The following is a 12224-nucleotide window of genomic DNA, read 5'->3' as shown; positions in this document are numbered from 1 at the left end:
AGTCTGTGAAGGTGGGATCAATCGATATCGTGCAATGGATCATCTCCTAACTCTTTTAGCAGCAACATCAGAGCCATCACCATTAACTCCATCAAGGGTCCCAAATTCACGGATACGACGTAGCAAATTATCAACTCCCAAACCAATATTGAGTCGTTGTTCGGCAAATACGAGATCGAGCTTTGTTTGTGTATCCTCGGCGTGCGTAAGGGTATGATCGCTGATGAGTTCCTTCGATCTCTTCGAGCTAGCTTTGCATATCACCTTGTCACATCCTTCGGCTGGACATATCCATGTGTCGTCAGGTAAGCCATCAGCGATTTTGCTACTGTCTTCGTGATTGACAGATGCCGCATCAGGGCCAGATAGATTCGCTGACTGGTGTGTCTCCTGTAATGGTGTCTTCCGAATAACCAACGAAGTAGAGTCGGCATCTGATAATATAGATCGAGCGCGGATGTGAAGAGTTGTCGCAGACGGCGGAGGATCGCGGACAAGGTTATGGCCACGAGATTTGCTGGGCGTGTCTAAGTCTTCGGCACTGACATCACTGTCTTCACATAAATGTGCATCATCTCTGACGGCTGCAGGAGCTTTACCGCCACGCGTCTTCTTGCCTGCTTTTGTAGTCGAGGGTCGTAAAACGGACATCCGCATACGATGTCTGCGCGCGCGGGGACTATCATCCTCGTCTTCATCATCTCCGTCTTCATGATCGGAGGAGCTCGTGTCATCGTTAACAGACGTCCGGGGCCGAAGTGGAGTGATGGCAATTTGGCGTATGTCAGCATTTTCTGCGAGCTGTTTCAATTCTCGATAAATTGCCTTTTTAGGCCAATCGAACTCTGACTGGTCCATACGCTCAATGACTTGTTTAGATCTAGCCGCGATCAAATCTCTAGCGTAGTCCTCCGAGTCTACATCGATTCGGTTGCGTAGAGTACTAACAACAAGATCGAGGTTCAATTGGCGTTTGGCCAAAGCGCCAGCTTCCTTCAGATCTGTGATGATACCGAATATAGTGTCTGCCTGAGAGTTTGGAATAGCTTCGACTTTCACCGTCTCCTTATCTGTGGATCCGTCATGATCTTCCGTCGCAGGTCCGTCATCAGGTTTTTGCTGCAGTGCTAGTATTCGTTCATATTCATCCTATCTTTGTTAGTGGAAACAATTGTATTATAACGAGAATAACATACCGGAAACTTCTTGACCAGGTGATTGAATACATCTGTTTCATTCCACTGCACCTCCTCCCTCCCTTGAATCATTTGCGAAAGCAGAAATGAAGAGTGTTTATAAAACACTTCCGCAGAGTCATCGCCATCCTCACAGATTCCATTTGTATGTGTAACGTACTAGTTGAATCCATCAGCAAGACCATATAGACTACTAAATGGATCATGTACCTCATCACACAAGTATTCAAAAGTAACCTCCCTACCTCGGCGTTTCCGTCTCGGTCGCTGATTTCGATGACGATCAACTAAAAAGTAGAGCAAATCGACTGCTTCCACCATATCATTAAACATTGGTTTGTAACCTTTTGCAGGTAGAATGGAGAACCAGCCAGCTTGGCCGGCGACCCAAACCCCAATTTCGCCGTCGGCATGTTGACCGTAGGCGTAATGAGTCACGTTCTCAATAACGATACGTTTCGAGAGGTAGTTTTCATCGATGACTATGTACACAGTACAGCGTCAGTTTAGATACGGATGGTGATGATGATAACAGCGCGCGTGGGGGATGCAAGGACATTGTCGTACTGCAACGACCTTCTGCGGGGAAATAAAAATAACCCAGACCAATACTCCGACAAATCAATAAATCATACCTAAATGTTCCTGCTCCTCCTCGACCTCATTCAAGCACCCAATCACCCTCACCGGATTTTCCGGCGATGTCGCCAGCAAATTGGCATAACGTGACTTACCAGGGATCAGTACCTTGACGTCGGTCAAGCTGAACTCTTCCCATTCGTTCTCGTCTTCGAGTAACGGATCTCGGGGTTTGAGGATCTGGTCTTCGCGGGACGTCATGACTTGGACGGGGTTGGTATGAGCATTGTGTATGCTGTATTGGATGTGTGATTAGTTAATAAGAACTTGAAGGAAACAATAAAGTGTGACAGGATGTTGAGATGGAATGGGATGAGTGGATAAGATTCCAGGCAATACGGCACACGCGTTCGGAGTCTTGCCGTAAGCACGAAACTACGTAAGCAAAAGTTCCACCCGCCAAAAATAAGCTTCTTTGGAATTTCTCTATTCAATAAATATCGACTTGATATACACAATTGATCACTGTTTATTACCAGTTGCATCGCTCTTGATGAGCTTCGTCAAGCTCAGCTTAAATCGCGGCGCGCAGCTGTATCGCAGCACAATGACAGGAGGAAAAATCTATGAGGGTATTCTCCGTACGTCCTGCGCTATCCATCGCCAAATATTTACAGACAAAAGATACTAATAAAGCAATCAGCTGTCCACAAACCCGAAGGCGTAACATCAGCCGATGTTCTCCGCAAACTCCAAAAACACTTCAACCCCTCCACCATATTCCGACCATGGATCGAAAACGAAATCTCCCGGCGCAAAAACGACGCCAACTTCCGCAACCGACGCAAAAAGAGGCCCGAAGTGAAGATCGGCCACGGCGGCACCCTCGACCCTATGGCAACTGGGGTCTTGATTACGGGTATCGGCCGCGGCACGAAAAATCTCATAAAATTCTTGGAATGTCGCAAGACGTACGAAACGGTTGTCCTATTTGGTGCGGAGACGGATACATATGATCGAACGGGTAAACTTGTACGGAAAGCGCCCTATGAACATATCACGCGTGAGGTTGTGGAGGAAGCTCTGAAGAAGTTCCGGGGTAAAATTATGCAGCGTCCACCTATCTTTTCGGCGAAGAGTATACAGGGTGTGAGGTTATACGAGTATGCGAGAGCGGGGAAAGAGCCTCCCGTTGAAATCAAATCTCGAGAAGTTGAGGTCTATGATCTTCAGATTCTGGAATGGTATGAGCCCGGAACGCATGATTATAAGTGGCCGGAAGAGGAAATGACTGGTGAAGAGAAGGAGGTTGCGCAAAAGATGCTTGACAAGGAGGCTGCAATACCACTTGCATCGGAGGCAGAGGAAGCCGAGCAAGCAGCGGCAAACTCTCTATTGGAGGATAAGAAAAATAAGAGAAAGGCATCTCCGGGACTCGATAAGAATAGTGCAACCAAGACTTCGGAAACAGAGGCGGAGACGAAACGTCTGAAATCTGATCCAGAGCAGCCTTCCACAGAAGACAAAACCACAAAAGAGGAAGATACCAATAATACGAAACAAGAAGAAGCAAAAGAAGCAAAATGGGAGAAACCACCAGCCGCCAAAATCACCATGACAGTCTCCTCCGGCTTCTACGTCCGCTCCCTCGCACATGATCTGGGCAAAGCAGTAGGAAGCTGTGGACTAATGAGTTCACTAGTCCGCTCCAAACAAGCCGATTATACGCTCGATTCAGACAAGATTTTGGAATACGCCGACCTAGAGGCTGGGGAAGAGCTTTGGGGTCCTAAAGTTATTCGGTTTTTGGAGGAGTGGCAGGAGAAGAATCCGCCTGCTGAAAGTACATAGTTACATATGCATAGCAGGTACTAGTCCATGGTGGTTTATGTACGATTATTGGAAATTATAGGATTGGAAAATAAAAAAAATAGGCTGTTCATGCCTGACCTGGATAAGAGGGAATCTTTCTATAGGGAATCTATGTGAGAAGTAGGGAACAAACCTCCCAACCAAGATGAGAATAGAGATAGCACCACGATGGCAAAAATGGGGGTCAAGAAAGATCAACAGGAATAGAAAAATGAGTACATGTTCCGAGGAAAGAGGTGCACGGAGTGATAACCAAAGTATGACAAAGAAAGGATAAAGGCGTCAAGCAAGTGTAGTGTAGTAGGTAATGAGACAAGAAGGAAGGAAAAAGGATGTACAGCGGAGTGACTTATTTTCATCAAGACGACAAGACCATGCCAGGGTTAGTCGATCAGCCCGCCAAGTTATGAAGATCAAAAGGAAGAAAGGGAAGAAAGGGAAGAAAGAGAGGAATGGAAAAATGATTCTGATGATGATGCTGGGGGGTATAAACCACGAATTCTGAATGCATGCGACCCGTATTGCAAAAACCAATAAAAAGGAAAGGAAAAAAAAAGACGGAATATGAACGCCCCCTTTTGAAGAGTGCTTTTTAGTGTTGATATGCAGTGTGCGCATCGACGAGAGCTGCAAATTGTCAGTTAACAATTTCTGAAATGGGGTATGGATAAACTTACTCTGCAGTGCAGCAGCCTGCCCTTTCCGGGACTCGCAAGCGCATTGTAATGTGCTGCCGTCACGGAAATCAAGCAGGATACTGTTGGGCAGCTCTTGTCTTTCTTCATCGGGTAGGCAGGGCGTCTTGAACTCGGAGAGGTGATAACGTTTGACGATATTGCGAGCGCCTGTGTCCGTACTACCGGGGGTCAAGACCAGATATCCTTGGTCGTCGATCCGCAAGAACCGTCGTTTCCATAGTAATGTATCGGGGAATTGAACGTTGACTTCGCCGATATCAACGGCATGTGCTGATGCAGACTGAGCGGCTCCCTCTGCATTCGGCGATTGTAATCGTTGCTTGTCTATTCCAGGTGGAGGACTAATCAGATCCTTGCGTGATGGAGATCTCAACGCCGACATGCGTCGCATAAATCGAGACCTACGAGAATCTTTCTTGTCATCGGAGTTTGCCCCAATATCTCCGGAGGAGCCGTTTCTGCTACTCCAATCCTCAACTTGTGAACGCATAGAAGCTCGACTCTCTGAACGAGAAATGGACGAGTTTGTTGAATGACCTGTCGGCGAGAAGTAGTTATTGCGAAGATCGGTTGCGCTGTCCGATAGCACGTGGTTCGACGATTGTGTTTCGGAAGAGTCATGTCGCACGATTAGGGGACTGCGTTGCAGGTTGAGGATGTTCGTTTCGAGTGGATCGGCAGTCATCTCGGTCGGAGGAGTACTGGGGTCTCGAACGATGCGTGCAGTGACGGAAACGGAGTTTGCATTGGGCAGCGAATCGCTTCGGTTCAGGGGTGAGGACTCGGTTGTAGAAATGAAAGATGACCTGGTACCAGCAGTCGCTAAAGGAAGATTACCATTCGAAAACACAGATGCGCGCTTGCGAAATTTTTCAAAGGCGGATGATCCCGGTGCCGCGAGATGATTACCTGTAGCCGAAGCATTTCCTGCAGGGGTCGCAACGCTGTCGTGGTTGTTTGAAAACATCTCTAACGCTTTGATACGCTTCGAGATACCAGAGGACACATTGACCTTTTTGGCTACCATCACCGGCACAGGCCTCACCGCCTGATTGTTATTATCCACGAACGTCGCGGATATCGATCGAGATTCTCCCGGCAGTGAGCTGAAATCACTCGGACGTCGAGCTGGGTTGGATACGGCGCGTGTCTGCCAGGCTTCGAGTGGTGACCGCGGTTCCCCATTAGGGGATAAGGGGCCCTTACCCACTGAAACGGGCTGGGCCTCCTGGACGGTGGCGGATTTCAGCTCCTCCATCAATGAATCATCAGATAATAAGTTCTCATCGTCTGAGAAGTCAGGCGTAGAGACTCGAATTGGCTCCAACAGGGCGAGTCGTCTCTGTTTCTCCGACTTTTCGATTTCTGCTCCTTCGGGTCGCGGGAGGGGTTGTTCCTGGCCGGTGGAGCCCGTCTCTAGCGCGGACTTAGCGGGCCCTTGTTCCTCTAAACTGTCCCCGGACCCTAGCGGTAAAGGGATATCCTCCGCCCAGGAATTTGCATCCGCAATTGGTTTTGATCCTTCGATTGGAGCATCAGAGGCGATTTCCTGCGTTTCTGGTCCCTTTAAATCGTCCATTGAAGCGACTATAGTGATCAATCCAGAGAGATCGTCGTTATTATCCGCAGCCTGCGATGTCTCTGATTGTTCGCCTGCCTCTGTGTCCACCGCGGCAGTATCTACCACTTCCCCTGTTGTATTTCCTGCTTCGTCAGTGATTTCCGTTTTCTCTTCTTGCGTTTCTTCGATATCCGTAGTGCCAGATACTTTAATAGTATTATCCGAATCAGTCGTTCGTGGCGTCAACGTTTCTTCCTCAGAACTCGCTGAGGCTTCTCCGATCTCTGTAATCTCTGGCATGCCGTTCTTGACATCATCTTGTGAAGGGTCGTCATTTAGCTCCAGCCGTAATTCTTGCTCGTCTTTTTGATTTTCTGTAGTATTTTTTGCGTTGCTACTGGTGTCCTCTGACTCAGCGGCTGAAATGGAAGGCTCTGTATCTTTTGAGGCTAACGATACCATCTCAACGGCGGAATCGGCTTTCGCAATATCCGCCGATAGTGGTTTCTTATCTTCGATTCCATTCGTGGAGACAGCAGGTGGTTCGTCAGCCATTGTCTTCCCAGTCTCGGGCAGCGTCGGGTCGTTCTTTGTTGGAGAATGTTTTGTATTTTCTTTATCCCGGGGGGATTCGCTCGAAGGTATCGCTGTCGTGGTAATCTGTGCTTGCTTCTTCTGTAGATCCTGCGTTTTCTTCTCCATTTGCTTCTTGCGAAGTTCAAGAGCTTTCATTAGTCGTTGTTTTTCTGGAGACATCCCAGATGAAGGAAGCGCGTTCATCGACTTTGCGCCCGGTGAAAGTTTTGGTTTCGCAATAGACAAGGTAGGTGGGGGAATGAGTAAAGGGACTGGAGGCGCGTTTCTGAGAGAAGCCAAAGTAGGTACTGGAGGTACGTCTGGGGTGGATTTTGGTCTGTTGGAATTGGTAGAGGGTCTTCGCGAGCGCACACCTGCAGGCAAGGCAGCAGTGGGACGATGCTCTTGACCGCGCGTCATTGAGCCAGCGGTTCGGGGACGGCCATTGATATCTGCTGACGGACGGGTTTCCATCTTCACTTTTTGTCGGTAAGGGGCTGCGTAGTGCAGTTCTTGTAGCGACGGCCGCATCGACTGGGTGGAGCTCCTGCGTTCGAACGAATCTTGCTGGAACTGATCGAGAAATCTCCTGCGCGTAACGGATCGAACGGAGGCTGTTTCTGACCGGGCATCTACTTCACTTTCAGGGGCGGGAGGAATGCTCGGCGAGTCGTCACCTTTCTCTTTCGGCGGGACCGCTGTCGCATCTGACGCCTGACTGAGTCTTTTATCGTCTGTTTCCTCTGGCGTTTGAAGCACTCTAGGCGGTGCCCTAGTAGTTGGAGGTCCTTCCTCGGCATCTTCAGCGATTTCCATCAACCGGCGACGGCGCAGAGAACTCGAAGACGACGTTATCGATCCGGACACTGCATGTAACAGACAAGCCGACGAAAGGGCACTTTCAGTCAGATCGCCGGGCGCTTTGAATTCGAATGTTGTGTCTTGCGGGGAGAATCTGTCAAGGATCGACTGGAACTGGACCGTTGTACGAGCTGTCGGCAGGTAGATATCAGTTGGTTGCTGTTGGGATGGGAAAATAAGGGCGTTGTGCAATTACCTTGTACCAGTCGGGACATTCCCTCAGGGACGTATTTGAGCACTACTTTCCTCCTCCGATATTGTAAAAAGCCGTACAAAGGTGATTTCTCTTCATAAGTTTCCACCGTGGCCCGCACATCTGGTACACCGCCTGTCCCGCGGCCGAGCAAGGTGACCTCGTCTCTAGACGCATATTTGAGGAGGAGCCTATCAACCGAATTGTCAGCTATGTTCGCAGAGTATTGTCGTCCGCCAGTGTACTAAATTCGCTTGATTCGAGCGAGCGATGCGCAAGAACGGATTGGCGCGAATCGACATCGAAGAACACACTCACCATCCTCCTGCCTCCGTCAAGGCGGCTTGATAGGCATCGATGACAGCGGGACCATCTAACCCATTGAGCGACATGGCGGTTGCCGCATTGGAAAAGACTGGGAGCCGTCCTTGTTTGAGAAGCGCAATGTAGTCGGCGCACTGGAGTCAAAAGTCGTAGAAATAATTCAATGTTTTGTAATCCAATCCCTTCTGGGGGAAGAGTGGAATAATAATTAGGAGGACTTAAGACTTGCGGGAGGGGAGGTTTCTAGTTGGGCAGCTAGTCCGTTTTGGTGTACCAGCTGCCGGGCCTACCATACGTCGTACTTTTTTGAGTTGAGTTAAGGATGAATCATAATACGTTCGAGGATGAGAATTCCTGTGATTCATTCCTAGAAGATGTCAATTGTCACCACGTACTCCGTACCAGCTATCGTTCATTACTACTATCCGTATTCCAGTCCGTACAGTGAATACAAATCCACGTGTGGAGTCCTCTCCAGGAACGATCAAGAAACATGTGTATCTGTGCCACTGATGCACGCCCTCAGGGGTACCACACTTTTTCGGATACGCCCTCCTTGACCCCTAGACAGTGTAGACACCCGGTTTTTACCCGCTCCATGTACGTATAATTTCTTAAACAACATCGACCCCGACAAGGAATATATCCAGGTCATTTATTCTGAGTATTTGGCCCATTCACTGCGTTCTGTATGGGGCTCTGGCCTCTTTTTAGGTTATTGGGTGTTGTGGAGAATACTAGCCTGTTCGGGACTAGCTCCGATTGACGACCATACACTCTTTTTACCATACGATCTGGATGCAAGGAGTTCTCCCATATGCGATTGATACGATTCTGACTTGACGAGTACCATTACAGCTATACAACCCGTACGATTGGGTCAATTGACTACTACACCAAGTGGCAAGATTGAGTCAAGTTGAAGAACCGGCGCATACTATGTAATATGTATGAAGCCGAGCAGATAAATAGCGCCACGCGATAACTCCATATTAGCGCCGAGAAGAACATCTCCAAACTATTCAACAAAATTAAGGAACGAACGAGACTGTCGATCTTTTGTTACATGTTGATTTGTTCAGAGTAATGATTCAGCCGATTTGAAGGATTTTGTGATCGAGCTAATCGGATTGAAAATATTGTCTTGGCGAACCATTCGTTACATGGCTTAACTACAGAACTACGTATGGAGTAGCATATGGCTGGAGACCGAGACAATTTACAAGGTAGATTGTCGTATATGAGATTGCTCAATGTTTCCATGTCGTTGACACAGTGAAGCTGCCCAAGTGCATCGAATGAACCATGGACCGTGACCAAGGCGCTTTCCGGCCTCTTATCGGCAGCTTCCGACAATCCCAACTACCATATAAACCGACCTTGTCCGGATTGTATTGCATCAGTAAACTACACAGGATATAAATCACCAACTAGGAAGAAATGGCAGCTACCCTCCCCCCAATAATATCACTATCCGCCCTCCCCCTCACCGACCAACTCAAAGTGCTCGACACACTCTTCGAACCCTCCTCCGAACTACACAATCTCCTCCAACCGATTCTCTCCAACAACAAGGACCAAACATTCACATCATATAACAGCCTCATCGACGCTATCTACAGCCAACTAACAGCATTATCCGCAACAAGCGACCCACAGCAAAAGCAACTCTTATATGGCATTCTGGGCTCCCATCCCCGCCTCGGAGCAGCGTCCCCTACTGCGCAGGCGGGGTTGAGTGAATTGAGTAGAAGAGAGCAGGCGAATATTAATAAGTCGACTGATCAGGAAGCTGCCGCGGATCAGGCTGCGCGGTTGAGTGCGTTGAATAAAGAGTATGAGGAGACGTATCCGGGTTTGAGATATGTGTATGTCCCGCTTTCCCACTTCGATTTCACCTTCTCATGTTAATGTTGTTTAGGACGTTCGTGAATGGTCGAGGTCGAGACGTTATCATGGTCGATATGAGACGGAGAATTGACCGTGGAGAATTTGAGCAGGAAGTTAGAGATAATATTGAGGTATGCAATGCAATACTCTCTGAATAGTAACCAGCACCAGAATGCTAATAAGTCTCTAGGCTATGTGTGATATTGCCAAAGATCGCGCTAAGAAATTACAATCCAATCTATAGTGTTGTGTAGTGGTTTGGGTACATACATCGAATATCTTTGCAGCTCTATGCTCAGATGTACCTTCTCGCGCATGGTGCACCTAGAATTGATGCCGCACGACTCTAGCGATCATCTCTAGCTCAAAAAAAAAATAAATAAAAAATAAAGGCTCATATTATCTAGACGCAATCACATCCTTCATCAAGTCATTCAGTATATTCACTCACATCTAGTTACTTGTATTCTCACCCCCCGCGCTTACACATATATTACATTACATATCAATATACCTATACCACAAATCTCATCACTCACACCACCTTCCAATCCACGATACATCCGCTCAAAACATCTTAGCCAGCCTGGTACAAAGCAGGACCAGCAACAACATGCTCATTAATCAAAGTCAAGTTAAACGGCGTCAAATACAGATCCGAGTCCGTAATGGCAATAAACAATGTCCCGTTAACAGCAGGATCGCCCTCATAGGTCTCGACGCTTGGTTGAATGGTTGTTCCAGAAGTATTGCTGGTCAAATTCAAGGGGGAGTAAGTCACATTCAACTGCGACACCCATGCCACAAACGCCGGAGAACCGGCTGTAGACGAGGTGACGTAACTGCTATTGGGTCCAACGGGTTTTCCGGGATATTCCCAGGTGAGATTGACCACGCGCCTTGGGTATGAGAGCGGGATGCTGCGGTTGTTGCTGATTGCGGGGTTGCAGTCGTTGCTCTTATCGGTGTTGTTGAAGCAAGCGTCTGAGCCGGAGATACCGGTGCTGTTCAACGTATTGGTCCCCGCACCGAGGGTCTCGTTAAAGCCCTGAGTGGCGTTTCTTCGGACAGGATTGGGTTGGTTCAAGATCCACAAGGCCGGGAAGTTTTGCCAGGCCAGACGTGTCTGGTTCGTGGGACAGGAACTGATATATGGAGCAAGTAGTGTCCAAGCCCAAGACTGAGGAACTCCGACTTGGAACCAGACGGGCATGGGGAACAAGCCTTCAAACTGTCTGAAGATCAACTGCTGTCGAGCTTCGGTGGTGATACTTTGCAAGAGTAGCTGTGAAGCTTCACGACTATCTAGGTGAGACAAGTAGCCGTACACGCCAGCCTCGCCGAATCGTGTGAGCTTCTGACAAAAGTCTACAAACTCGCGCACGTTCGTGAACGGGTAGTTGTAGTTACACTGAACTGGTGCCTGTGGACCGAGCATGTTGCTAATGACAGTGGCGTGTCCGATTTCTTGGATGGCCATGAACTCGATCAGGGCACGATCTTCGGCAGTCAATCCAGCATCCTCGAAATCAGATACACTGAACGCCTCAAGACCGTACTGGAAAAGATCCAACTCAATCCATTCTTGATATAGAGCAAGCGCCTGTAGAGTGTTAAAAAGTGAGGAGAAGAAAGAGTTGTGGGTCATGATACAACATACCAAAGATTCAAAGTCAAAATCACTCTTGACATTATAAACAGGAGTCGTATTCAGGCCGACACCTCCTGCAGGAACATATGGGGCAGGTTCGGGATCGTGCAATTGTCCATCGGCAGGATATGTCGTCGCAGCTGGAGGCACGCCTCCAACCACAATCCCAGTACCAACAGAGCTGGCTGTCACTGCGCCAGTCACGGACGCAGAGCCGCTGTATGCGCCGTGAGAAACGGACGACAGACCCGGTCGAGTAGCCGGTGCGCTTGATGATGCCGCAGCTTGAGTAGTCGTAGTGGTGGTGCTGGAAGTACTAGTAGAGCTACCAGATGAAGCCGTCGATGTGGAAGTCGTTGTTGTAGTGGCTTGTTGCGGAATGGCACTTGTCAAGGACAGCGATGCCAATAACGCAACAATTGATTTCCTGGGCAGCATCTTGACGACGATGACCAGACCGTGAGATGGATATCGACAAAAGAGAAAAACTCTGTTCTGAAGAATCACGGAGAAGTTTTATACGGCAAAGTCTTTTTGAGGTCAATTGCTCTTGGTAAACATGACGCCACTACTCCATAATGCAACCGTTATAGAGCGAAACCTGTCTGCTAGCAAGAAGAGAAGGAGATCAAGAACTGCATTAGGAAAGCAGCTCATATTTGGCAACATTAAGACCCCAAAAGACAGCTTGCTGAAGGGGAAACATGAGGTAAGTATAACGTGGCTGATCTGCCGAAAGAGATTTCCGAGAGTCTGAAAGCAGAAAGCTCATGGTCGCATCGAGGCACGTCAGCAGTAGCCCTTGGTGGCCACAAGTTCCGGA

At 48.4% G+C, this 12224-nt stretch overlaps 5 protein-coding genes across 5 annotated transcripts, besides 1 other annotated feature; 2 read left to right on the top strand and 3 right to left on the bottom strand.

The window, feature by feature from the left end:
* Positions 1-39: 39 nt before the first annotated feature.
* Positions 40-2036, bottom strand: TSTA_092680 (uncharacterized protein; the record flags this gene model as incomplete). Its single annotated transcript, XM_002478940.1, has 4 exons — positions 40-1149; positions 1197-1355; positions 1407-1678; positions 1832-2036. The coding sequence occupies 4 exons, from the start codon at positions 2034-2036 to the stop codon at positions 40-42; spliced, it is 1746 nt and encodes a 581-aa protein (XP_002478985.1).
* A 346-nt stretch (positions 2037-2382) lies between these two features.
* TSTA_092670 (pseudouridine synthase) lies at positions 2383-3626 on the top strand (the record flags this gene model as incomplete). Its single annotated transcript, XM_002478939.1, has 2 exons — positions 2383-2416; positions 2479-3626. 2 exons carry the CDS (start codon positions 2383-2385, stop codon positions 3624-3626), a joined length of 1182 nt encoding a protein of 393 aa, XP_002478984.1.
* A 613-nt stretch (positions 3627-4239) lies between these two features.
* TSTA_092660 (GPI-anchored cell surface glycoprotein, putative) lies at positions 4240-7928 on the bottom strand (the record flags this gene model as incomplete). The annotated part of the gene is made up of 4 exons (XM_002478938.1): positions 4240-4274; positions 4325-7474; positions 7540-7727; positions 7855-7928. 4 exons carry the CDS (start codon positions 7926-7928, stop codon positions 4240-4242), a joined length of 3447 nt encoding a protein of 1148 aa, XP_002478983.1.
* A 1372-nt stretch (positions 7929-9300) lies between these two features.
* TSTA_092650 (uncharacterized protein) lies at positions 9301-9994 on the top strand (the record flags this gene model as incomplete). The annotated part of the gene is made up of 3 exons (XM_002478937.1): positions 9301-9728; positions 9782-9881; positions 9941-9994. 3 exons carry the CDS (start codon positions 9301-9303, stop codon positions 9992-9994), a joined length of 582 nt encoding a protein of 193 aa, XP_002478982.1.
* Positions 9995-10116: 122 nt separating this feature from the next.
* Positions 10117-10141: a sequence feature (AT_rich).
* A 186-nt stretch (positions 10142-10327) lies between these two features.
* On the bottom strand, positions 10328-11839 carry TSTA_092640 (stress response protein Rds1, putative; the record flags this gene model as incomplete). The annotated part of the gene is made up of 2 exons (XM_002478936.1): positions 10328-11353; positions 11411-11839. The coding sequence occupies 2 exons, from the start codon at positions 11837-11839 to the stop codon at positions 10328-10330; spliced, it is 1455 nt and encodes a 484-aa protein (XP_002478981.1).
* Positions 11840-12224: the final 385 nt, after the last annotated feature.

Source organism: Talaromyces stipitatus, genomic scaffold, assembly GCF_000003125.1.
Source record: "Talaromyces stipitatus ATCC 10500 scf_1105507295527 genomic scaffold, whole genome shotgun sequence".
Classification (NCBI taxonomy): domain Eukaryota; kingdom Fungi; phylum Ascomycota; class Eurotiomycetes; order Eurotiales; family Trichocomaceae; genus Talaromyces; species Talaromyces stipitatus.
Note: the sequence above shows the minus strand (reverse complement) of the source record. Positions and strands in the feature narration are given on the sequence as shown.